Source organism: Monodelphis domestica, chromosome 1, assembly GCF_027887165.1.
Source record: "Monodelphis domestica isolate mMonDom1 chromosome 1, mMonDom1.pri, whole genome shotgun sequence".
NCBI classification, from domain to species: Eukaryota; Metazoa; Chordata; class Mammalia; order Didelphimorphia; family Didelphidae; genus Monodelphis; species Monodelphis domestica.
The window spans coordinates 485111129-485138676 of record NC_077227.1 but is presented as its reverse complement, the minus strand read 5'-3'; the positions used below and the strand labels follow the sequence as shown (position 1 = coordinate 485138676).

Genomic DNA, 27548 nt, shown 5'->3' with positions numbered 1-27548 from the left:
CATTCCTAGACAAATACGGTTTAACATTCAGAGGTCCTAAATAAGTCCTAAATAACCAATTCCATTTCTATTTCTTCAACTCATTATGTTCATATTCATAAAATAATACTTCACATATTAAAGTAATAAAAATTTAAAGATTTACCTGCTATTTTTTGTGTCATATTGTCTCATGTTCTTTATGAAATGAGTCTTCTTCAAGCCTTTGTGTCTTGGTGATCCAGATATGTGTTTGGTTCTGCAATTGAAAAAGAAAAAAGAAAATAAGTTCCTCCCCACCCCTAGGCTCTTCATTAGCGCTTGTATGATCAGATGGCAGCACCAGCATGCAGGACCTCCGACACTTTTCTTGGACAAGGGTAGTGGGGAAAAGGAATGCATGCAACAAGATTAATGCTGCTTTGAAAGAGTACCTTTGTACAGTGGCATATTCCACTATGTCTTCTAAAAATTCTAGAGAACAGCGCTGGGAGATAAAACGCCTTCTGCAAAAATGTACACCAACACGAAGAGTGAACAATATTAATGGGAAGCCATAGAGAATAAAAACTAAAAAAATCTGTGAAGGATCACTTAAAATATTCATTAGAAAAATAAAAATAAAAAAAGTAAATCCTCTCTATTCTTTAATTCAGGGAAAAAGGTAGACTTCTTAGTACTCAATTCAGTTTAAAAGAGTGGGTCAAGAAGACTTTTGTTATCCATTTTAATTAGAAAACCTTATACTTAAATAGATCTATAAGTTCAGTAATGTAGGTAAATCCCTCTATTAGTGTCAAATCTCTCTCTCTCTCTTTCTCATATATTACACCCTTGGTGCTAGAGTCCGTTCTCAAGGTCTTTTTACATTTCATAGTACATTTACACAATACACCAGACACTCTGGTGGTTCATTTGTCATTTGTTACCATTTGCTCTTGTCACATGTCTGGTCTACTTCCTCTTCAAATTACTAATTTTTTTTTAATGATATACATTATACCAGTTCTTTCAGCCTATGGAAATAGAGAGCTGATGCTTTTAGAAAAACAGATCTTTTAGGAAATGCATGAAAGAAATCTGAAAAAGTTGCTCCACTTAGTGGGCTAGGAAGCTCATCCTTACCAATACTTCATTTAGTATAGTATAAAACTCACAGTTGTTTTTTAAAATAGATTTCTGGGATAAAACTTGTTTAAGAGGAAAACCCTATATGTCTACTTTCCCAAACATTATTTCTTCCATTTTAAAGAATTATTGTACAGAAATAAAAATGAATTTGCCTGCTCTTTTGGAACATACTATGGCATATAGGATGGATATACATGTATATATATCTGAAATAGAATATGATTCTGCCTATATAAAAGATAATTTCTGACTTCAGGGTAGTCAGAGAAGGTTTCATGGAGGAGGTGGCACTTTCAAGTAGTTCCTTAAGTACTGGTTCAAGTTCAATGGCTGGAAATGGGGATGGTAATGAGGGAGCTTAGGAAATGGTGTAAAAAACAACATAGGATACTAAAGGGTAGAATAATTGGTGAATACCAGTTTAAGAAAATGTTAGAAAGGTAGCAATAAAAAACTTTGCATTTTGTTAACATTTTCTTTTCTACAAAACAATTTCTGTGGAATATGTAAACAACAAAACTAGGGAATACTCACAGTGACATTTGTTCCCTCAAACATAAGTTTTGTTTGGAAGATGAAAAGAGAACTCATTTTATACAAAAACAAATATCCTACATTAAAAATGAGATAAGTACTTTTAAATTTTAGTATATACTCTCTGTATCTAAAAATGTCTCCCAAGAGGGGTCTACTATGATCTACTTAATGTGGTAATAGAATATTGTATCTCATATTTCTTCTCACAAGTGGGACATTAAGCATTACATATAGATAGTATTTGAAGCATCTTAAGGAAGAGTGGGTATTTGTCAGACAGAAGAGATAGGGCTCAGATGTTAGTTCACTTTCTGTGTTTGAGTATGTTTTGCAATTTATGTATGTCTGATTAATCCTCACAAAATGGCCAAGTGGCTTAAAAAGATTCCTGTGAAGAAACCATGGACTGATACAATAAGAAAATGAAAGGACTAACACTTACTTGTAGAAAAGCCAAATTACAAAACAATGACAATCTAATCATACCTAACAAGAAGGGACACTCCCAAATTAAAGAATTATCAAGATTGAAAAATGAATTATATCCTCTACTCTTAATGATTAACAACCCTTTCCCTAAGTGTATGTCATATACTTGATGAAATATGTATGATATATATATATGATAAATAAATATATACATGAAATATATACTAGTTATTATCACTATTATCATCACTAGCAAGAACTCTTAAATTAAGCTTTTGTTGTAAAAAATGTTGTTACCTTTAAAAGTTTCATATTCACACACTTAAAAAACAATTTTCTAACTTAGTTTAAAATATTTCAAACGAAGAATTTCTGTGGATTTTTGCTTAACATCAGGAAAGATGGAAACTTACCAACTGAATGTCAAAAAACCTGTTGATAATTGGTGGATGGGACTAAAAATAAATATCATGATTTAGAGGAAACACAGCCAATAATGGAGTTTTTCCACTTGCACTATGTATGAGATATTTTTTCAGATATGACAGCCACAAAAACCAACTAAATGCCTAACTATGGAAATAAACTGAACTTAGTACAAGAGGCTTGCTATATTGCAAAATGTTAAACAAAGCTTCTTAAAAAATTAAGTATTTTCAATGACCTTCCTCACTAAAAATTGAATATTTAGTGAGAAAAATTTTTTTGTATTACTTAAAATTTTAAAATATTTATCTCATATTTTAAGTGTTTTTTGTTTATGATGTACACAGTATGTTGGCATAGTAGTACATATATGTAACAAATAAATGTATTAAATTTTTTTCTGAGCACATGTGATACAAAAAGTTTTGAGGCAACTAATTTTAATAAAACCACACAAATGACATATGCTTTCCATAAATGAACTGTTTTAAACAAATAACATCATGGGGAAATTGGTTCACTGAAAACCAAGATCCAGAATTACATTTTAGTATATGTAACTGATAATGTTATTCCTTATTCTATGGCAATTTGGAGAATAAGAAGTCTATGTATAAAATTATTAGATTTACTAGTACTATATTATCTCTGATTTGGGAAAATTTCCAGTAACTTTACCTAAGCAAAAGTATTTATACTAAATTTCTGATGAAGTGATTTTATAATTTCTCTCAAGGCATTGAGAGAATGCACATTTGTAGCTTAGGCAGAATTCACTATTCGTTCATAATATGTGAATTAACATATTAAGTCAGGAGCTAAGATTTTATGCTTAAGTATAGCATTCTTACTGTCCTATCTGTGCAAAGGATTGTTATATAGGTTTGCATTTGATTACCACAAGATGAATGTGGTAGGACCTGGGCTTATATAATATGTATTGTAAATTTTAGTGTTATATGACAATTATTATACTTTAATTACTTGCAGTTATAAAAGAAAGGAAAAAATACTCTGAAACAGAAATATAATTACAATAAAAATTTTTATCAGGGGTCTCAGTTAAGTAATAATAATAGCTAACATAAACAGCGCTTTTAGTTTTACAAAACACTTTACAAATCTTATTTTATTCTCATAATTCTGGGAGGAAGGTTCAGTTATTATTTCTACTTTACAAATGAAGAAAATGAGGCAGATAGAATTAAGCAACTTCCTTAGGGTGCTATAGCTAGTAATGTCTGAGGCTGAATTTGAATTCAGCTCTTCCATACTTCAAGTCTAGCATTCTACTCTGCCTAATATTTTGCAATATGAGAGATAAAAGGATAAGCCAATGAAAGGAAGATGGATCAAAAATCTAAATATAATGTCATTTTATTTTTCACATATGCAGGTATTACACAGTAGGCAAAAAATGTCTATCTTATAAGGTAAAAAAGCATAATGTACAGAATGAAGTACATGATGAAGAGGCAATTATCCTTATGAGATCTGTCCTGGTCATTCCTGGTATATACTAATGATGATAAAAATAATTATTTCCTTCTATATTTATATATTTATTTTTGATTTTTGTAAGCACTATAAGGCTTGCAAAATTTTTTACAAGTATTATCACATTTTCCCCTTGCAATATATAACCCTGGGTGTTATTTTTACCCTCATTTGAAAGATGAAAAAATTGAGGCAGACAGAGATTAAATCACTTGACCCAGATTATTTAACAAAAAACTGTCTGAAGCAGGATTCAAACTCAGGTATTCTTGACTCTAAGGTCCAAGTACTTTAAACCACTTAGTTCATTACCTGTTCCCTATTTTGAACAGCATGGGTCAAATCTATAGAAGGGTGGCCAGAATGGTGACATCTGTATATATAAGGATCAGATGAAGAAAACAGAGAGGTCAAACTTGAAAATGAGGAGATTTAGCTGTTTAAAGATATGTTTTATGTAAGGAGGAGTAGACTTGTTCTGTCTGTTCTTAGAGGACAGAACTAGAACAAAGCTGTAACTAGCAGGCAACAATAAAGTGTGCTCTGAAGTCAACTGTAGACAAATTCAGTTGGGGGCAAAGGAGAGGATAGAGGAGAAACCTTGAGCAATGAGGCCTATGCAGGGCACAGTGGAGCTGCTAGTAGGGAAATATTCATAAGGTTGAAAGGAAAAGCCATAGTAAGTTACTATGTTAACTAATTACTCTTGATAATTAGGTGTCAAGGAAGGCTGTCAACATCCTCTAAATCTTAGAGCCCTTTTGCCTTGTCCTCATTCTGTTTCTTGAATAGAAAAAAAAGAATAAAGCTGTAAAGAGGGAGATTTAGATATGATATATAGAAATATTTCCAAAATATTAGACCATTCAAAAATGAAATGGACTTTCTTTGTAGATAGTAGGATCTCCAAGATCCCTTCCAACTCAAACAGATTAAACAAAATAGGTCTATGATACACTTGTGGTATAGGATTGCTTTATAGACTTACCAAAACCATTTGTTTCATATATGGAGAAGAGAGAGAAAGACAGAGACAGACAGACAGACAGAGAGGAGAGAAGGAGCAAGGAGAGGAGAGAGGAAGAAAAAGAGGGAGGGAAGAGAGAGAGAGAGAGAGGGAGAGAGAGAGTGGAGAGAATGTGTGTGTGTGAGTGATTCTTGACTCTAGGTCCAAGCTCTAAGTGTGGGTTATGATAGTAATTGGAGTCTGGCTAGTCAACTACTTGTCAAGGATGTTATAGGAGAGATTCCTGTTTAGATACAGGTCAGATTACATGGCCTGCAGCCTCTTCCAAATGTGAAATGTCTAGGTTATAAATATTTTTGGATGAAAATGAAGGACTAATGATTTAAATAACAACAGAGAAGACATTTTAAAGCCTAGGATGTTAAAAATGCACATCCTTACAGTAAATTATAATAACGATAGCTGACATTTATATAGCACTTCACGTTTTGCAAAGGACTCTATACTTAATATTATTTAAATTCTGGAGAACATTCTTGACCAAATAGTTTATATTAATCATTCTGTTACTATAGATACATAACATAACTTAAAACTCAAGTTATTTATGGATTCAATAATCCCTCAAAACCCAGACTTGGAAACTCAAATTGCAATGTGTTTGAAGTCATTGGATAAAATGAGTTGCCAGGTACTAAAGTTAGACTTGGCCCCATATGCTTAAAGACAAGAAAATGAACAATGAAATAATTTAAGTTTAGTTCAATAGTCAGAAAAAGCAATATTCTGTGGAACAAAATACAGTGTTCCAAAAGTATTGATGCAGTCAGAAGCTTTATTGGCTTAATAATGAGTATATTTAATAGTGTAGTTCTGTACCAAGACTTCTGGAATGCCTGTATAACTGTCTCTCCCTCTCTCTCCTTCCTTCCCTTCTCCAGAACCTCTGATCTTTAGGCCTGGTTCTCTTTTCACTGCACTGATCTTTTACTAAAGTGTTATTTAAATATGGATTTCTTTTTGGATAGGGGAAAAACAACCTTTTTAGTTATAGAAACATTTTAAAAATATGAACAAATAGAAATATATCTTTTAATGCTAACCTAGGAGGAATGGTGTGAGGCTTACTGCTTATAGAAACGAAGAAAGTCGTATAAGCTATATATCATTGCTCTTGAAAAGTTCCAGAAATATTTCAAGCATTACTTGAACTACTCATTTTGGGGAGTATTAGACACACAAAATTCTGAAGTGGAATTTTGGCCAGTAGATAGATAAGCTGATGTTTTTCAACCTGAAAGGTGGTGTCAATTTCAAGTTCTTTTTCTCCCCATCTAAGAAGCAAATCTGTTCTTGGCAGTCTCCAAAGCAATTCTATATCAACAGTGTTTCACAGAACAATTTTGTTAGATCTATTTGAGTTGAGAAGGATCTCAGAAATCATATGGTCTTCACTGGACTTGAACATAATCTTTCACATCACTAAAATGATCAATTTCTGCTTTCCATTCCTCCTCTGAGATGGAAACTCTAATGTGGAAATATGCCCATTCTACTTTTAGACAACTCAGATTGTTAAAAGGGCTTTCTTACATCAAGGTAAAATCTGCAACTGCAAACTTATTTTTTGATTCTTAAATTTTCTCATTGGAAACAAGAACAAATGTATTAATCTCTCACAAGAAGTTATCATGTCTTCTCTAAGTCTCTTCTTTAAATATGTCTAGCTTTTTCAAGTAAGATGAAATAGAGGATAATGATAACTTAACAATTATTGGATATGCACGAGAGTCTTTTTGGTAGAATGGAAACAGGTAGGTACCACTGTATAAAAGAGTCCACTAGGTTAAATGACTTAAGTTACAGTTCCCAAACTTTATTCCTCCATGACCTGCTGGGTTCCTTAATAAAGCCTTTTAAATGACAATACTAATAATTTAAAGGGGGGAAATGTTGTATTCACAATTTGACAAACAGATTGCAAATGTATAATTTTTAAATGGGTCATTGAATCTGATGGTAACCTTGATCACTTATAAGTGGAGAATTATGTGTCTGTCTTGTTAACTGCTTGGAAAACAAATATTTTCAATCTTCATAGATATTCTACAGAAAAATGAAATTTATTTGCTATTTGTAAAAGATATACTTAACTTTCATACAGGAGGTACTGCAATGTGTTTTGAGTTTCTAAGTAAATCTAGTTTTGAGAAGTCAACTGATCACAAAAGTCTTCATTCTTATATACTATAGGAGGTACTGAAGGAAAATTGTCTCTCCATCCTTACTTTCAAAGTGGAGCAATAGAGAAGAAACCAAAGTGACTCTTAATGCAGTTTTAGATATTAATGAGTATTTTAGGGGAAGTTTTTCACTATAGGTAAGGGTAAGTAGTTTTATGATTTATAATTTCTGTATGTCTAGTCTTCAGAGGAATGAGTTTCCTTTAAAATTAATAATTTTGATAGTAAGAATTATTAATATGACCAATAATGATCAATAGTATCATTAACTATAATAATAGCTAATATTATAGAGTGCTTGAAGGTTGGCAAATTGTATTACATATGTAGCATATGCTCTGGAGCTACTTTTCCAACTCTTACTCATACTGAGGAAAAGTCAGTCAAGGGCCCCTAATGTGATTATGTCTCTTTGTTATTGGGTTTCTGAGATTAAGCCTGAGGAGTTGGGGGTTTTATTCCAATATTATTATAGCTCTTGAGTCCCCATTGGCAAGCTTCCTGTTATTATTATGGCTTGATTATCAGTCATCCAGATCTAAAATTAACCTTTAGAAAAAGGGCATTTATTACAATGGCATGAATAGTTGGTATAAAACCAAGTACATAAAGTATTTGGGTAAAGTGGGCTCTAGGTGGCAAATCTGGACCTCCTGAAGTCCTTTACTGGACTCCTCAAGATCTTCCCTTTAGGTATCATATGGCTTTTTTCCTGGGCTCTAGAGCCCTTGAGTGTGTATACAGTCTATCCTTGACTCCAATGCAGACACTGCAATCCATGCATCTGGAGATTCTTCTAGGACAAAGATGGGAAACTGGGAAATACTCTGGTGGGTTCTAAACTAGGGTCCTGTTTTTTAACAGGCCTCATTTGATTGGAACTAAGTTCTTATACAATGTCACTGCAGCTCATCCAATGGATTTTGAGGACTTCTGTACTTAGTCTAAAAATTTTGGATTGGTTAATTGAGAAGTAGTTTCACTTGATATATCAGGGCTAACTGGAGTGATTTTGATCCCAACGTCATACATACAGTATTTCATTCATTACTATCTACATTTTGTAGATGAGGAAACTGAGGCTGAAAGATTTTATCTTTTCAAAGCTTTGTTCAATCTGTTAAAATTAGTTCACAAGTGATCAGGGTCATATATTTGGACCAAGAAGGGACCTTGGTCACATCTCCAATCCACTCTTTTCAAAGATGGGGCCAGAGGTGCTAGGCAACTGCCTAAGATCACAGGTAGTAGCAGAAGTATTTTAATCCAGGTCCTAAAATCCCAGGGCCTGGGCTCTTTCCAATGCACTAGGTTATTTATTTCTGCTTATAAGTTAAAAAGACCAAACTCTTATTCAAGTGTCCATTCTCTAAAGGTCATTCTATACATTTTCCTTTCTTTTCTCAATTAATAGGACCCTGTTTAGATACCAATATATGTTAACTGAAGATCAAGTGATTCCAATCTCAAATAGGAACCAATTATAGAGAAGTTTTAAATATTTTGCTTTCTAAGTCACTAATCTGTTCTTTAGTCCAAGCATAGCTATTTCATAAACTCTAGAACTAAAGTGCACAAACCCTAGAACTTAAAGATAATTTGCCTATCTTGTTCCCTTCCCCTCATTTGATGTATGAGGAAAACTTAGGCCCAAAGAGGGTAAGCGAATTTTAGTGGTTCTATATATATATATCTAGAATGATCTGAATGGGGAGCAATTGATAGGTATGACCATCAGGATGAGGTATACTGAAGAGCAATGCCTCTCAAAGCAAAGCATCAATCATGTGAAGAACACATTTAATATGGGTTTTTAAATTAGTCGGAAACTAAAACCATGGTCAAGTATTCTAGAATTATATCAGCCCAGAAACAAACTTTACAAATCAACCACTACAACTCTTTTTGAGCCAGGAAGTATGAGATATGCCTAAAATGTTGGGAATTATAGGGGTAGCCCAGAGGCATCATCAAGTTGCTACTGAAAGCCAGATACACTGACTAGTAATTTCCCATTTTAACTATTCTTGTTAATTGGGTGCTAAAGCTCAGTTTCTATATTACTGAGGAACTAAAACTGCTGTCAAAACTCTCTAAAACTGTTATTCTGAAGCAAAGCCTCTATCACCCTTCCCAGGTTTTAGCTCTATCCTTTTCTTCAACAGATGAGGAAAATAAGGCTTGGGGATAAGAGGTTAATTTGCCTAAGGCTACAGAGCTAGCTGGTGATAGAGCCAGAACTCTTAAAATTTCTAGTCCAGAGCTCCTTCTCCAAAACCTCTATTATCTCATTAGGTATCTGTATTTATATTCTTCTTCCCCTAAGTTTTAAAAACAAATACATAGTATATTTATTTTTGCACAGTATACACAGCAACCACACACAATAATCATCTAGTTTTCTTTTTTAGAAAGCAGCTGTACTTTAAAATTATTATTATTGTTGTTTTGCATACAGGGGGAGGCATCCTGTGTTTATTAGTATGTACTTCTAGTTACCACATAGTGTTTATTTAATTTTGAACAACTGTTCAATAAAAGTATTTATATACCCCAAATGGCTATTTTATAATTTATGGCATGTGACAAGTTTTCCATTTTGATTCTGAACTATAGTAACCTATCACAATTCTGAAAGGTACAAATTACTCTCTTCCTTCACTTTTAGCTGATTCTCTTATTCAAGAAGCATCCTTATGTCAGACCTAGGAATGACAATTTAAAGGTTAATTTTAGATAGTAGCTAATGAACTAGTCTAATATTCTTGGCAATAACATATCAGAGAAGCACACTGTCCTATGATACAACGAGCAATATTTATGTAGGAAATAGAATTACAAAGGCAAGCATAGCTTGGGGGAAACTTTAGTCATTAGTATAAGGACAAACATAGGTGTTGCTAGAATACTTTTGATATCACAAATCATATCAGTAATTCTAGCTGATTATTTAAATGTTTCTCCTCCTCTTTCTGGAGAAAGAGATTTGGTCTAACCAGCTATCATCAATAGGAATTTGTATTTTTTAAATGGGGGGGAGAATGATTTCTGCCTTTATTCTCTCTTTATGGGAACAAAGGGTCAGGAGTCAAGGAAGAGAAAGAGGCTAGACAATTAAGGAGAGGTAAAATAAGAAGTAAAAGTTTGGTGAAATCCATGAAAATTTATGGGAAAAATTTTTTTTTGGCAGAACTACTTAAATGGATCTTTGCTTTTATGAATGTTGATGCTTCCTCTATTTATGAAGACTGCAACATATCCATGCCTGCTCATACTGGGCTATTCCTACTCCTGGGCTCCTGTGTTTGACATAAGGAATCTTTCCAATGTCTCAAGTCTTCTTTATTTTCTTTTGACATTGTAAGGATACCAGTGAAATACAATGGATATTCATCTGTTATTCCTTACTCTTGGCACATGATCTACCCAACTTGTTTTCACTTATACATTTCTTTGATGACATCTTTTACTTTGGTTTTTTTTTCCATGTAGTTTCTTATTTGTTACATATTATAGCTTACTCACACCCACCATGAGCTTCTACATTGCCCTAAGAGTGATACTAATTTTCAATTATTTGGAAAATATGGAATCCTGTGACTTGCAATTGCACAACATTGCTAGAACATTAGTATTAAAAAGATATACCTTCTCTTCCCTCCCCTCCACCTGGGGGAAATGGGGAGTTATTAAAAGAACTCTGAAATCTTTCAAAGGTATACTAGCCCATTCTGTTCTTTCCATTTAAGTCTAGGACTATGTGCATTACTGCCCCCCACAGTGTATAATTATGTAAATAGGTATACTACTAATAGATAACCTCTAATATAGTTATCTCTCATCATGTCATAATCTGAGTAACAGGCATTTTCTTTCTTTTTTAAAATCCTTTCCTGGTCTTAGAATTGATACCAAGTATTGGTTCCAAGGAAGAGAGTGCTAAGGGGAAGGTAATAGGGATTAAGTGATTTACCTAGGGTCATACAGCTAGTAAGGATTTGATACCATATTTGAACCCAGGACCTGTCTCCAGGTCTTTATCTATTAAGCTCCCTTCCACTCACTTGTTTTTTTTTTTCAATTTTTTCTCAAAATTCAGTTTTCTTTGGAATAAGTTTATCTCTTCTTTTGGAATAGGCAGAACAATAAAATATAAAAATTCTTGAAACAAAAAGGCATAGTCAAGCAAAACAAATTCTTGAACTGACCAAGTTTAAGAAATATGCCTGTTTCTGCACTCTGAGTCTACCACCTCTCTGTCAGGTGGTGGATAGCATGCTTCATCATTATCATTAACCTGGAATCATGGTTGGTCATTGCAATGATCAGAATTCTTCTGTCTTTCCAAATTTTTTTGTCTTTAACAATATTTGTATCACTTGGTCTCCTGGTTCTGCTCACTTCACTCTTCATCTGTTCATAGATCATCCTGGGTTTCCCTGAAATAATTTTTTAGTCATTTTATAGCATAATTGTATTCCACTATATCATATATATGACATAGTATAATTTGTTCAGTCATTCTCTGACAGATACTTCCTTAGTTTCCAATTTATTGCCACCACAAAATTGTCATTTTCTTGGTCAACTTTGCCAGTTTGATGGCTGTGAGACAGAACCTCAGAGTTGCTTCATTTGCATTTCTATAATTATTAGTGATTTGGAGTACTTTTTTATATGGCTATTAATAGCTTGGATATCTTCCTTAGAAAACTACCTATTTTCAGGCAGCTGGATATCTCCAGTGGGTTGAGAGGCAGGCCCAGAGATGGGGTGGGGGTGGGGGTCCTGGGTTCAAATATGGCCTCAGACACTTCCTAACTGTGTGACCTTAGGCAAGTTACTTAATTCCCATTGCCTAGCCCTTACCACTCTTTGGTCTTGGAACCAATATACAGTATTGATTCTAAGACAAAAGGTAAGGGTTTAAAAAAAAACAAAAACTGCCTATGCGTATTCTTTGACTATTTGTCAACTGATGATGAATAGCTCTTATTCTTATAAATTTCAATCAGTTCCTTAAATATCTTGGAAATGTGATCCTTATTAGAGAAATATTCAATGAAAGATTGAGTGAGGCTTTTTAATATTTGAGGACTAAGTACAATGTCACCTACAAAGTAGAGTTTTAGAGGATTTCATCATCTCTATGGAATCACTCTTAAACTCTGACTCTGTGCTGTATATCTGCCATGATTGTGGCAAATACTTTCATCAGATAGTTCTGATTTTTTTTTCTTGGTGTGAATTTCAAAACTACTCAACCCTGTTCAAACCATTCTTTAGAGGATGGGATTTGGCTATTTCCTGATCAATAACAATAGAGATACTTGGAATGACAGAATCAGATCTTGGAAACTACAATCTCCACCCTACTCAGGGTAACAGGATTTAGGAAGGGCTGCAGCAAAGCTCAAGATTTAATTATTTGAGAATATGACCTTCAACAGACATGTGCAAAGGGGACAGACCTCTGGGTGGTCCTGGGTGAAGCTAGAGCCACCATTGGCACAGGTGAGACACAGGAAGTGAGGTAGAGGACAGCTGAGGAGTTCTGGGGACTTCCTGTGTGAAGGAGAGTGAGGTTGTTGGAGCCTGGGTGCTTGGAGTGGAGGCCCTGAGACTGTTTCTCCATTTTGGTCACGTGAGTGATAGGGACTGATCTCTTTTCTTTGCCTCAGCTATCTAAGGGCTTGGGCCTTTTGGCCCAGCCTAAACAGAGGGGGTATTTAAGCCCTATTCCCTTCTCCCCTCCCTCTCCCTCTCTCCCTCTCTCCCTCCCTCTCCCTCTCTCCCTCCCTCTCTCTCTCTCTGTCTCTCTGTCTCTCTCTCTCTCTGTCTCTCTGTCTCTCTCTGTCTCTCTCTCTCTCTCTCTCTCTCTCTCTCTCTCTCTCATACCTTTCTTCCTCCTGTTAGTAATTAAAAACTCCATAAAAGGTTGACTGCTGACTTGAGTTTTCATTTGGGAATTACATAGCTGAATTCCTTGGCGACCTTAAATTAATATACATAAGTCTTTTAATGTGATTTCCATATCACATTGGCCTGATATTTGTGTTCAGAAGATTAAGAACCAGGTTCTCTCTACTGTGATATTTTTCAAGGAATCTTATATAATTTTGATATATACAAAGGAGATACTTTGTTGGAAGACAGATTTTAAGGCAGTATCTTGTTCTATATGAAATTGATTAAAAAAATAGTCAAGGGAATCTTGTATTCTGTACATCTCTCATTCAATGGTATGACAGTAAAGATGTTGCCTACTGTGGATACTTGCAAGTGACTTCCAGTTCTCCAATGCCCAGATCAAGGATGCCCCTGATTGTATATATCATTCTCAAAAGTTTTATGCTAATGGAAAAGGCAGGCATGTAGGTCAGTAGTTGTGGGTGTTCTCTTGGTTGACTTTTTGGGGGATTAATAAGGTCTAATATCTTCCCTCCTCTACATTTTTAGTCTTTTCACTTCCTTCAGATATTCCATAAATTAGTCTGTTGAATCTTTACAACTATATCATCTCTAGTATAGATCTCAAGGTACAATTGGCCTAAACTGGATGCTCTCTCTATCTTGTTATCTTTATTATTATTTTTCCCTCTTTAAGCACATTTAGAAGTGTACTGTAGAGTCTAGGAGTGGTAGCTCCTTTGGAACAGTGAAAAATGTTTTATACATTTCTTTCAATTTTCATCTATTTGCTATCCTCCCAGTTTCATCCTTAAACACAGTTGGGATGGCATTTAGATTTTTAAAAATTACTAAAAAAATTTTTTTTTCTACACCCTAAATTTAATAGCTCTCTGTTAGGTGGTGGGAAGCATGCTTCCTTTTCAGTACACTGGAATCATGCTTGGTGTTTCCAATGTTCAGAATTCTTCTATCTTTCAAAGCTATTTGTCTTTAAAATGTTGTTATTATTGATATAACTTGTTCTCTTCCAATTCTGCTAGCTTCACTCTTCATTAGTTCAAACAAATCTCGCAGGTTTCTCTTGAAACCATCTCAACTTATTTCTTATAGCACAATAGTATCCATTACATTTATAAACTATAATTTGTTTAGTCATTCCCTAATTAATTGGTACTCCTTTAGTTTCTGGTTCTTTGCCACCACAAAAAGAGCGGTTAAAATTTTTCCTGTTTTTAAAATATCTTTTCCTCTTTGATCTCTTTGGGGGTTGGCCTAATATGTCAAAGAGTATGTAGTTGAGTTAACTTTTTGGGCACAGTTCCAAATTGCTTTCCAAAATTGCTGGACCAATTTAATAGCTCCACCAACAGTGCTCAACCTGTCTGATTCTAGTCCTTTGCTTTTCTTTTCCCCTTTCCCCCCATTAATCTTCCCTTCAGAAGAGGGTGGGGGTTTTTTGGTCAATTATGTTCTCCCTCTTTAACCTTGCTTGTTTCCCTTCCCTTTTTCTTGAGAATGAAGTTGAGAACACACAACTATATGTGTTCAATCCTCTTATCAGTTCTAGATAAGAGGTTCATCTGATCTCTACTCTCTCCACACCATCTTCTTAATTGAGGAAGAATGCCCTTTTCATATACTCTAAATATTAGAAATAGCAAGATCCAGCTCCTTTATTCCCCTTTCTACACTATATTTTACCCTCTTTTATTCCCTTCTTTAAAACCCCCAAATAGAACCAATCCACTTAAATGATTCTGCCTTTCTTAGTTCACTCAATACACTCTGATGACATTAAGGTTCTGAAGGGCCACTTATTTCTTTTTCCCCATTAGAATCTTAGCACCATATCATTATAAAGCTTCTTCCAATCATCCAAATAAATGTTTCTTTCTAGGTTTCTCTGGATTCGTATTTCAAAGACCCTAATAAGCTTTGGTCTTTTTATCAGAAATATTTGAAAGTCTTTTATTTCATTAAAGATCTATCTATACTATACCTCCCTCTAACCACTATCCCCTTAGTTTAATTTATAATTAATTATATATAAATAAGTAGTTTAATAAGTAGATTGATAGTTTTGACTCTGGAGAGCTATATAGTGAAGTCCTGTATCTCAAATGCAGAAAGACGATCACCTACCTACCCTCATTCTAGGTAGTGGGTAGCATCAGAGAAATAGTTAATCCAACTTAAGCAGAAAAGTTCTAAATACTCAGTTTTAGCCTGCTAAGTAAACAGGAACAGTTTTAAATATTTCTGCAATCCAGTTTTACACTGGAGGTAAACTTGGACAGAAATTAGATGCTTCCATTTAATTTTTGCACACAATTTGGTAGTAAAGACTAGGCAAAATTTTAAGACTTCAGGATTCTAAAAATTCAAAAATAAAGGCATTAAATGCCTACACAGAGATTTATTTTATAAAGTTTCACATTCTCCCCTGAGTTGGTTCTATTTGGTCAATAAATAAGGTTTCTGCCAATCACCAATTTAAACTGAAGAGATATTTTATTTTGAGAACTTCTTGAATCTTTTTGTAATGTTCTGTGTTAATTTTTTCTAATTACTAGCAAATCTGGATACAGAAGTGTAAGAAGAGATTCATGAGCAATATGTAAAATTACATACTACAAAAGCATCTACATTTAGATTAACTTCAAATTTATAAGCATTTAGTTACATACACTCTCCCACTAAAGGCATATATAACAATGTTCTAATACCAAACATACAAGTAGGAAGGAAAAGTAGAAAGATCACTGCCTCTGGAGTCAGAGGACTTGGGTACAAATCCTATCTCAGAAGTTTCCTACCTGTCTGACTTTAGGCAAGCCACTTCATTTCCCTGAGAAGGTAAGATAAACGACTGCTGAGATCTTTCTTCTACTTTGGATCTATGATCTGGGAGATACTTCCAAAGAATTCTTATAGAGATTTTTAAGGCAAGAGAAATGCTTTATGTTTTTAAGTAATAACAGACTCTTATTCAATAAAACTTTGTAAATCTTAATGGGGGAGGGCAGAGTGATACTCTCAGGATAAAAGCCAATGGACTTGATTAAAAGGCCATCCTCTTTTCATTTCTACATCTCAAAATTCTTGATATCATCCTCTATTCTTTCCTCTTTTATTAGAATCTCTGATGAAAAGATGGTGGGTTTTCTCCTTGCCACACAAGCCCCTGTAATATTCAACTTTAATCCCATTCTTTCATTTCCTCTTTGGCAGACTGTAATCCTATAATTATGCCCTTCCCTTCCACTTCTCTGCTTCTTATCTTCAATTTCCCTTTAAAGGCTCTTCTCCTGCTGCCTACAAATGCTCCTCTATCCTCAAAAACCCTACTCTTGGCCCTGCCATCTCCCCATGCTCTCTCTCCTGGTTGCAATTAGGTGTGGTAATGGAAATAGCACTAGAGTTGGAGTTAGAAGACCCTGGATCAAATTCTGTCTTAAGACACTTATTACAAGTGTTATCCAAATAAAGTCACATCCTGAGAAAGCCTCTCTGGGCCTCAGTTTCTTTAGCTGTAATATAAGGGGGCTGGACTGTTAAGACCCCCTCTGCCTTTTACAACCAAACTATGAAAAAATGTTCTCTCTTCTTTGCCTCCACTTTCTCCATTTTCAGCCCTCTGCAAATGAAGTTTCTGAGGTCCATCAAATGAGACTGCTCTCAAATTGTCAATGATTTCTTAATTGCTAGATCTGAAAGTTGTTTCTCAATCCTTAGCCTTACAGTTTTTGAGCTCTAGGCAACATTTCACACTGCTCACCTCTATGGTTTTTCATGACACTGCTTTCTCTTGGTTTTTCCTCTGATGTATGTGATTGCTTGCCAGTCTCCAATACTGGTCAATCTTCCATCCTTCCTCCTAACTGTGGGTGCAGCCCGGGGCTTTGTCCTGGTCCCTTTTTAATACTCTTTCAGTGACCTTATCAGCTCTCATGAGTTTAATTAGCATCTTTGGGCAGATGACTGATTCCCAGATCTCATCTGGTCAGTCTTCTGGATTATTTGAAGTAGAAGGAGCACTGGCTTTAGAATCAGAAGACCTGAGTTCAAAATCTATCTGGTACACTTACTAAGTAGTACTTGTGAGGTCTTTGGCAAGTCATTTAACTTTCTTGGGTCTCAGTTTTCTCATATGTAAAGTCAGGGGAATGGTCTCTGATGTCCAACTCCAGATAAATGATCCTGTGATTCCATGTCACTAGTTTTCATCTGGGTACTATTGGGTATATGTTCTATAAGCATTTCAAATATATAATGTCTACAATAAAACTTCTCTTTTTCCATAAACATTCCTTTCTTAACTTCACTGTTTCTGTTGAAGGCATCAACATCCTTCTAATTCCATAAGTTCACAATTTTGGAGTCATCCTCAACTCCTCACTCTCTTACCCCAAATATCCAATTGGTTGCCAAGTTGCTTCTATTTTATCTTCATGACAACTCTTGAGGCATGCAATCAATCACCTCTTTGCTGGACATTGACCTTAGACTTCTAAATAGTCTTTCTGCTTCAAGTCTGTCCCTTCTATCGTCTATTCTCTACATAGGTTCCAAAATGATTTTCCTAAAGCACAGGTATGGCTGTCACTGCACTTTCCCAAATTCCAGTGTCTATTTCTAGAGTTAATACATATACATACAAACTCCTTGGTTTGGCTTTAAAGGTCTTCACAACCTGGTTCTAACCTGCCTTACCAGCTTTTAATGATCAATCAGCTACACTTTTTAACAGTTCTTCCACACAATACCATCTCCTTTCTCTATGCCTTTTGACTAGACTGTCCACATTTAGTCCTCCTAGACTTTACCTTCTAGAATTTCTAGTATCTTTCAAAATTTAGTTCATCTTACAAAGAAATTATGACAAAACATCAAAGACAAATAAAAAAACAAGAAAAAATTTAAAATTCTCATTTCCAAGAAAATTAAGAAATCGGCAAAAAATCCAGCTTTCTTGTTATTTTTAAAGCATTGTGGCATAATAAAAATGAAATCTTATTTAGGTGATAAATTTGTTAGGAATTAGAATTCAGATAATTCATTTATTTACTCAATGGCACAACTACAATGATCAATTCCAAAATTAAAGTCAAGCTTCAAATTAATAAGTTATATCCAATGCCTAACTTATTTTAACAATATCTTCAATATGCTTGTTATTTTTATATCTTGAAAACAGTAGGAAGAGAACTTTGAGGACTGTAGTTACTATTTGAATCTCTAAAGTAGTCAGTATGAGCAACATACCAAGAAAATTATGCTTAAAAACAATACTAATGTTTATTAAGTAAATTAAACCATGAACATCCTGTTTTAGGATCTCTAGTAACCTCTCAGATTAAATTATTTAATTTATACATAACCTTTTAGACTATAAAAGTGCAAATCTACATATAATTATCTATAGTTCTATATATAAAGTATCATTTTACCATGGAGATCAAATAATCGTGTATAATGTAAAAATGATCTTAAAAATACAGGTAATTAAACACTTAGCAATGATAGCTTCCTGCTGCTCCACACTCAGCTAATGTAGTGTTTATACCATCAAACAAGGGCTGGCAATGATTTATATTATATGGATAAAAACATTAAAACTCAGTTTTTTAAAGATCCTTGTTATTAAAGCTAGGATAGATCAGTTTTCTGGAGATTGCTTTCCTAAACCATATCAGAAGACCTTAAATCTAATATGATCAGCTGAATAAGCTAGATGTCTTTACTTGATAGGCCCAAGAAAATCACTGGTCAGAATTATACTTTGTACTAACTTGTGTAATTGTTTCATTCTGGTTAAGAAACTTAAAATTTTACCACCAAAAGAGGCTTTTCTGTTAGTTGTTAAAAAAAAAAAATAGCTTGGCATCAGACTTAAGCTCAAGAGTCACTTATAAATCCAATGTCTTATAATTAATCATTTATTAGCTAAAGAATTCTCCCCTCTATCTTTAAAGAAAGTCACCAAAAATTAGAAAATGCTGTTGAAAAAGGTTCAATTATTTTACCATTGACAAATTTAAAGCTTAAGTCTCAGTTAAAGTTCTACCTTTTGCAAGAAGTCTTTTTCTAGTCTTCTTTAATCTTAGAGCCTTCCTTCTGAGATTTTCTCTAATTTATCCTGTACAGCATATATCTTGTTTGTATTTAGTTATTTGCATGCTGTCTTCCCCATTAGATTGGGGAAGCAGTCTTCTTGAGAGCATAGGTATTATAATGCTTGTTGGCCTGATTTGACAGAGATTTCTTTACTATAATAAATCATTAAATGAAAACCTTCATAAGACTGTAAATTACTCATTGAGTAGAACTAGCTACACATAGCTACACTAGGACCGTCTTTTGAAATATATAGTGTTTTACTTGGGTGAAGTGATTGCTCAAGGCAGTTTAACTTTCTCTAGAACTAAAAATGCAGATGGTGATGGTTTATTTCAAGCAAAACAAATTATATCTGCTTAAAAATTTTAAGATTTTTCTATTAGATACAAATTTAGGAATCTGGCACAGCAAATTAAAATGTTCAAGATATGCTTCCATTGGGCTCTCTTAAAAAAAAAAATAGCTTTCCAAGAAGCATCTTTGGGGGTCTTGGCTGATAATCCAAGTGGAGTTTGAATTAATGTTCATTGCTTGGGGAAAGGGCTGTTAAGTAGAACTTCTGGCATCTCCAGGAAAGCACTACTTCAAATACAAGCTATTTTTTAAATGGTCATCAAGGTCATGAAAACAATTCGTAAAAACTGCTCACAGTAGGTCTATTTTAAAGAACCTCAGACCAGATCTCAGCAACAGAACCTCATTAGGAAAAACTACAGTTTTCCAAGGTGACATAAGCTTAAGCATCTGGTCTGGCTAATAAAAGGGTCAGAAGATGCTGTCAGGAATTGAAGGGTAGGTAACGCATCAGATGCACTGGATAGCCCAACAGTTGTTCAGGAGGGGAAAGCATAAACCGGGAAAAAGGGGTGAAAGGAAGAAAAAGCCAATGCCTGGCTATGCTGCAAAAAAAAAGGGGGGGGGGAGTAATATGTACACTGTCATGTGTGTTTTCTGAGAAGGAAGAGAAACTACAAAGAAAGGTAAATAAGTTAGATGCTGGAAGAAGTCTGTGGAAGGAGTTGTGGAGGGCAGGGTGCTCGGAGGGGTGCAGAGCTCAGTAGCAGCATCCAGGCGGGGGCAGACACTCCCAAGTGGGGTTTAGCGGTGCTCCCTTCTCTCACAGCATCCTCCCAGAGCCCCCAAACCCGGTCCCTCTGCAAGCAATGGTAGGGGTGGGTAGAAAGGGTGTCTGGATGCTCCCCGCCCCCACCTGCCAGCAGGACTCTCACCTTTGTCGCTGTACCTCCAAGGTGAAGCCAGCGCTGGTCTGCGTGGGGCTGAGGAGCCCCTGAGGGGTGGGAGGGCCGCCCTTGCCCCCCAGCCCGGACAGCCCCACGGCGGCGGCGGCCCCGGCGGCAGCGGAGGGGGGTGCGGTGAGTGGGGCAGGCGACCCCAGCTGGCCCCCGAGCAGTAGCAGCTGAGGTAGAAAGACGCTGCCTCGGGCGCCCGGGGGTTCGGCTTCGCCGCGGACCGGCGGCAGGGGATTGTCCTTGGGCAACTGCAGGAGTAGGGCCGGGGCCGGGGGAGGCCCGTTGGGAGCCCCAGGACGGGGCGGCCCGACAGCAGAGGGAGGCAGTGAATGCCCGGCGGGAGATTCTCCGGCGGCCGCCGCCTGCCCGGACGCGCTTTCATCTTGGGGCTGAGGTGGGGGCTTCTCGCCGCCAGGGAAAAGGCTAGGGGGGCGGCCATCCAACGAGATGTTGTTGAGGAAGAAGAGGGCGGCCTGTCGGCGCCGGGAATCACCTCGTTTCCTCAGCTGCGGCGGGTGGCGGGGCGCTGGGTGCTCTTTGGGGGTCGGCGGGGTCGGCGGAAGCTTGGAGGAAGAGCCGGTGCCAGTGGCGGCGGAGGCGGAGGCAGAGGCGGCTGAGGAAGAGCCACCCGCCGCGGCCGCAGCCATTCTCTAAATGAGCCGCAGCGGCCCCAGCCGGCCAGAGTGGCTCGGTCGGGAACGCGCACGCCTATCGCCCATTGGCCACGGCGCGTGGGCATGCAAATTAGAGGATCTTCTGAGGCACTTTATTGGACAGCCTGGCCCTGGGGGCGGGTCAAGCCTTTCTCCAGGGATTGCTCCTCTGGGTCCTAGAGGCGATAGGGATTGGGTCTTGAGGGAGCGGCTGGGCTGCCGGCCCGTCCCCCCTACGGGGATAGAACTGCGGCCAAGTGGCTAGGCGGGTTGGGACGGCGCCAAGACGCTCTGCGCCTCCCGCGTCGTGGGTTTGAATCTAGACCTGGGGAGGGGTGCGGGCACCGTAGCCGTTACTGATGCTTCTGCTCTCGGTAGAGATAGGAGCTTTTGCTCACTTCCTAGGCAGGTGGGAGAGCCCTTTGTTGTTGATGATTGGGGAAGGAGCGGATTTGATCTGCTTCCTTTCTTTGCTTCTTCCACAGCGAGATCTAGGAGTCCTGGCTGCTGGTCGGAATCTGGTGCTGACCCTACGAAGGCGAAGCGATGCTAGCAATCCTAGCATTTCCTCGTTTGTTAATAGAAGACAAAGGAACTGTTACACATTACTCCTGATAGCCTATCTCTATCAATATTGTTGTTGATAAATTATTCAATAGTGATAATGATATTGAACTATATTATTGTTCTCCGTAAAAGTTTTTTATTTATAGAATGCTAGAGATCACCTTGCCTCAGCTCTTTCCATCTTAAGGGCAGAGAAGGACACTGAGTTCCAAAGACAAGTGACTTGCCCAGACTAACCGCAAAGGGGCAATTAGGTGACTGACTCAGTGGATAGAGTGATTAGCCAGCAAGACCTAATTCGAACTCCTTGTTGTAAGGATCAAATTAGATTTTTGTAAAGTGCCTGGTGAGTAGTAGGTACTTTATGTAAATATACATATACTGACATATATGTACATGAATACACTTGGAATCTGTTCTTGGTACTCCCAGTTATTGCTCCTTGGGATAGACCCAGTTATAGACTCAGAATGATATTTTAAAAATCTCAAAATAAAATACAAAGGATTATAAAAGAAACCAAATAATTTGAAATGTAGTTATCAAAATGTATTTAAAAATAAGTTCACAGGCCTCAGGCTAAAAATCCCTTCTACCTTCCCTGCTACATCCCATGAACCTGCTATAGGACATTGGACAAATCCTTTTTTAGGGGCTTCAGTTTTCTCATGTATGAAATGTGGGGATTGAGCCAGATAATCTCTGACTGGTGCTGTATGTTTTCTTTGCTCTGTTTAGTCCCAGTGACTGACCTTTGGAGAGAGGTAATTTCTCTCCAATTATCCCTGCCCCCTCCTCCAATTTGACATTCTGGGAGTCTGCTCTTGAGCCCTCACTTTACAAGAGTTTTGGGATTGAGGATCAGCTATGGCGCTGTAGATTGAGTCCTAGACTCATTCCAACATCATTTAGTTGCTTCTTTTTTCAGCTCCTCAGGTCACTTGAGTCTAGGCCTGGAATTCATAAATAATTTTCGTGTCATGGACCCCTTTGGCAATCTGGTGAAGCTTATGGTCCCCTTCTCAGAATCATGGTTTTAAATGGATAAATAAAATACAAAGGATTACCAAGGAAGTCAGTTTTCTTTTTCTCATTCAAGTTTATAGACCTATAAAATCATTCCATCCTACAAGGTTAATATGAGGCCAAATGAGATAATATTTGTAAAATACTTAACAAAAAGCCTGACCCATAGTGTTATTGTTCAATTTTTTTTCTTCCAGTTGTCAGATGGACATCTTTGTGATGTCATTTGGGGTTTTCTTGGCAAAAATACTGAAGTAGTTTATCATTTCCTTTAGGCTTGACCTTGTATAGGCACTTAAGAAGTGCCCTTTGGAGTTAAGAAACCCTGGTCTTGGAAAGACCTTTTCCTAATTACAGAGTAAATGCAATCTCTTAGTGGTAGACTTTGAGATGTGATGTATTCTTTGTGTGGAATCTGGAATAGGACAAGCCCCAACTGTAGAACCATCCCTTCCTAGTCCTCAGCTAAAACTACACAGACCAAACAGAAAGACCTCTGGAAAATTGACCAATTGAGTTGATACGGTATTGCACCACTTTGCAGAACCTGTCCTGGCTCATTCATTCCTATACTCTCCACACACTACACCATGAATGTTACCAAAGGTCAGCCAGTCTGACATCTTGCTCACTTGTGCCAGTCTGTCTTTTCCACTTATCCCATCTAATTTATTTCTCCTTTCTAACCCAGACACATATGGAACTGCTTTCTAGCACATTGTTCTACCTCTATTCTTTTAGTTAGTACTTGTTGCTGATACTGAGCCTCTAAATTTATCAGGTATCATCAAAGAGCATCCTTCAGTACACAAAGAATTTTACTTTCTGGATGGGAGCACTGATTAGGATTGGGGCCTGAAGTACAGCTTAGCTGCCACAATGGCCTAAGGCCTTTGGCAAAGTCAGAGAAATGCTGTTCTTGAGTTTGATGAGGGCATTTGTCCTTCTGCTGTGAGTGGTTTTGGCTCAGATCCCTGGAGTGTGGAGGGTACTTGTGCAGGGTTTTGTTTAAACACTGGCTTCTGCAGTAAATGAGTTTGATCTAGGGCCAAGCAAACCAAATGCTTGCCCTGACCCCAAAGAAGAAAGAGAAAGCTCCAGCCAGCCTCAACAGGGTCTCTTTTCTCTCTTGTTTCCATGCTGGGCTGTTCACCACACAGAATTCTTAAACACAGCTCCTTGGTGGCTGGAAGGATTTTGTGCTTCCTTGCTCTTAATTTTGGATTTTTGTTTGTTTAGCCATGCTCTGAACTCCTTCTAGAGCAAGGCCAGCTACATCTCCCCTTAGGGGAGTTGGAGTATTCTGGAGGCACTGGGAGAGTCTTTCTCTAATGCCATCAGCTCAGAACTGCATTCCTACAAGTTCCCTCCCACTGTTAACCATCAGTAATTAGCTCCTAGTTTCATTTAACCAATTAACATCAATTAGCCTTTACAAAGGGATATTTACTGAAAAGATAAAGCCAGAGCCAAATTTACAAACATTTTCCTCTCAATGACTGTGAGTATAATCTTCCTCATACCACCTCACACTTAGGGGTGAGAAGGCTCAGAGATTGTAGTTTCAACAAAGCATTTGCCCCATTGAGTTCCTTTACAAATGTGGCATTGCTTATGGTTGGATAAGGTTGAATTTCTGGTACTGTCCAACAGAGCTGAGGCAGATCACTTTGGATTTCGGTTCTCCCCATCTGGTTTCTGCCAAATCCAGGCATAACCTCTAGCTCCTGGACTTCAGGGTGGCCTACCCAGTTAAAAGTCACCAGGCCATAGAAATCTCCAATTTCCTTTGGAAAAGAATAGATCCAGGAGGACAGAAACAATAACTGGGCCATACATTCATGACCACATGGCCACAATAGGAAATAAAGGCCTGAGGCCTCTCTTCCCATCATTCTGACCCAGCTAGATAGGAATAAAGACTCCCTTGTTTTGGCTTATTAGTGCCTTTAGAATGTACCCCAGTTCTGGCTACAAGTCCATTTCATCATCATATGGTTAACGTGGAAATCTAGAAGTCCCATGTTTATTTAGTTGGGAGGTAGAAACCCCAGGTTTTGACCTTGTCACAGGAGAGGTTTCCCCTGAGGGAAGGTCCAATTCACCAGACAATAGACATCCACTTCAGGTGGGGAGCCAAAGCCAAGCTAAAGTCGATCGACTCTTGGTCTCCAGACACCTTTTCCCTTTATATCACACCTTCCTTCCAAGGACCTTCAGCTTTCGAGACTGCCAAAGAGTCACTCGATTTCAGCTTGGGCTTAGCTCCCCACCTAAAGTGGATGTCTATTGTCTGGTGAAGTAGGGCCTTTCCTCAGGGGGAAAACTCTCTTGTGACAAGGTCAAAACCTGGGGTTTCTACTTCCTAACGAAATACACTGGGGACTTCTAGGTTTCCACGTTGACAGTTATGTGACCAGAATATCAGGGCATGTTCCAAATGGGGAACTCAGGGCTCTTCCATTTCATATGATTTTTCTGGAAGCAGCCCTCCCCCCCTTCATATGGGGATTGGCCCCCATTACAACTATATTATTCCTTCCTTCTAGGATTGCCCTCTAGCTTTCTCTTTGTACCCTGAATCTAATACATATCTAAAAGATGTACTGTTCAAATACATTTCAAATACAAAACTTAAATCCTAGTTCTTTTATAAAACCTTTCTGAATTCCTCCCACTTTACCCTGATCTCTTAAACTTGATAGCACTTACCATGGATGCCACTCACTTGGTACTTAACCTCAGACTGCTTTGGTGGTGGAGGGAACACTTGACACCTCAGATGCTACAGATAGGAAGGTGGGGATACAGAGCTGTGAGAACCTGAGCTCTTGGGAAGAAGGAGAGGATGGCCAGGACAAATGTTGCCAACTTTGCAGTTTTGCCAGAGTTGGCCTTGGATGAAACCAATCATGCATCACCAAAGTGAGATTGCAGTTTAAAGAAAGATGATGGATGAGAACTGTCTCTCCTTAGAGCCTCAAATGGAAATTTTCATGCGTGGAACAGTCATACAAAATAGCTCCTGGGGCAAACAACATAAACATGTCCTCATATCAACCATGGGACCAGTGGTTAGGGCATGACTCCATAAAGAGGATACAGAGACCCTGAGATGCCTGGGGTTGCTGCAGGGTAGGCTACTCACTGAGAAGGAACTCACCTGTTATTTGGTGGTAGTGAAGAAATACCTTATCTGTTAGTTTCCTAGTTTAACTTTTCCTTTTTTTTTACCATTTATTTTAAAATTTAAAAAATATAATATAACAATAATGTAATACAAAGTTGTTATAAATATGTAATAAATCATAATAAATTTGCTTATCCAAGAGATACGAATTCTCTTATTAGCTGTATCCAAAGATCTGTCTCATTCTTTTTTCCCTACTCTGTCCCACCTCTCTTCCCTCCCCCCTCCCCCAAAAGGGCAGGTAATATATAAGTTTTACATGTATTATAATTTAATACATATTTCTCTATTTGTCATGTTGTGAAACAAGACATATTAATTATTCTTTTTAAAATTCATTTTGACTGATATCTTTTTTTATTGATATCTTTTGTTATTGCATTGTCTCAATTTTCTCCCATCTTCTTTTCCCCCTCCTAAAGAGCCAATTCATATAACAAAGAATTTAAGAAGAAAAACAAAAAAGAGAGAAAGAAAAAAATTACCAAAAGCAGTCAAAATATTTTCAAAAGGGGGCAGCTAGGTGACTCAATGGATTTAGAACCAGGCCTAGTGATGGGAAGTCCTAGGTTCAAATCTGCTCTCAGCTACTTCCTAGCTGTGTGAGCCTGGGCAAGTCACTTAAGATTGCCTACCTCTTACTGCACTTGGAACCTTGGAACCAATGCACAGTATTGATTCTAAAATGGAAGATAAGAGATAAAAAAAATTCAAAATTTGAAAAGTAAGGTTTTGCCTCTGAAGGTTGTATATATTTATATCTGTATTTTTTACAATTAGCTTTGCCTAAATTTGGCTTATGGAAAGGTGTGGATAAATAGAACTAGATCCTCAGCCACCTTTCTATATAGGAGTCTTTTATTTCTCACTGGATGGGAGCAAAGGAATGAGCCTATAGAGTGGACTGTTCAGCTCTCACAGGGTGGATCCAGGAGTAGAATTATAGCTGTCTTCTCCTGAATACTGCCACACATATTGTTAATCTGGAGAAAAGACTTTCCTGATCACTGTCTCTTAACCAAATGTGGAAAGGAAAACTGAAGCAAGTTTTGGACTTTCTGACACTTGGGTGGAACAAACAGCAGTTGGAATGTTAGAGAGAAGATATTGACAAAAATGACAGTTGGTGGGGGGAGGGGAACTTGCAGTGACAGTTGGTCTCAAGACTTTCTCTCCTGGCCCTCACTGGAAGGAGCCTCTCTCCCTGTCTAGGGATAGAAGTACCTCCATTCTTGATTTTCTCAACTGTGTGCTCTACCTGGATTCCTGTGATCTTGTCATTGAACAAAAGGATTGAAGGGAAATGGTTTGAATTGTAAGGCCAGTCTTTAGGGTTGTCAGCCAGAAGAGACAAGCCCAACCAGCACTGAAGATCAGAACCTTTTCTTCCTCTTGCTGTCTATTGCTAAAACTTTGAATTTAAAAAAGCTAGCACAGATTAGCATAGACATGAATAAAAGAAATCCTCCACCAGCCTGCAAGGCTTGGCCTCAACTCAAAAACTGAGAGAGACTCAAACCCAATCTAGGGAAATCCCAATTCCCTCTTCCCTGATACCTCCTCAATTCAAACTTGTTATTAAATTCATCTTTATTTAAATAACTGCTGTCAGATAAGAGG

At 37.3% G+C, this 27548-nt stretch overlaps 1 protein-coding gene across 2 annotated transcripts in view; it reads right to left on the bottom strand.

Moving 5' to 3' along the window:
* The window catches only part of CABLES2 (Cdk5 and Abl enzyme substrate 2), a 41929-nt gene extending 20737 nt beyond the window's left edge, over nucleotides 1–21192 (bottom strand). Inside the window, exons 1-3 of one of the 2 annotated variants that reach the window (XM_056812872.1) lie at nucleotides 20472–21149; nucleotides 414–485; nucleotides 146–238 (exon numbers count right to left, since the gene is read on the bottom strand). In XM_056812872.1, coding sequence (XP_056668850.1) covers nucleotides 146–238; nucleotides 414–485; nucleotides 20472–21139 — 833 coding nt within the window. In that variant the 5' untranslated portion in view covers nucleotides 21140–21149. Of the gene's footprint in view, nucleotides 1–145; nucleotides 239–413; nucleotides 486–20471 lie in introns of both variants that reach the window. The other variant, XM_016428113.2, reaches the window with a different exon arrangement.
* Nucleotides 21193–27548: the final 6356 nt, after the last annotated feature.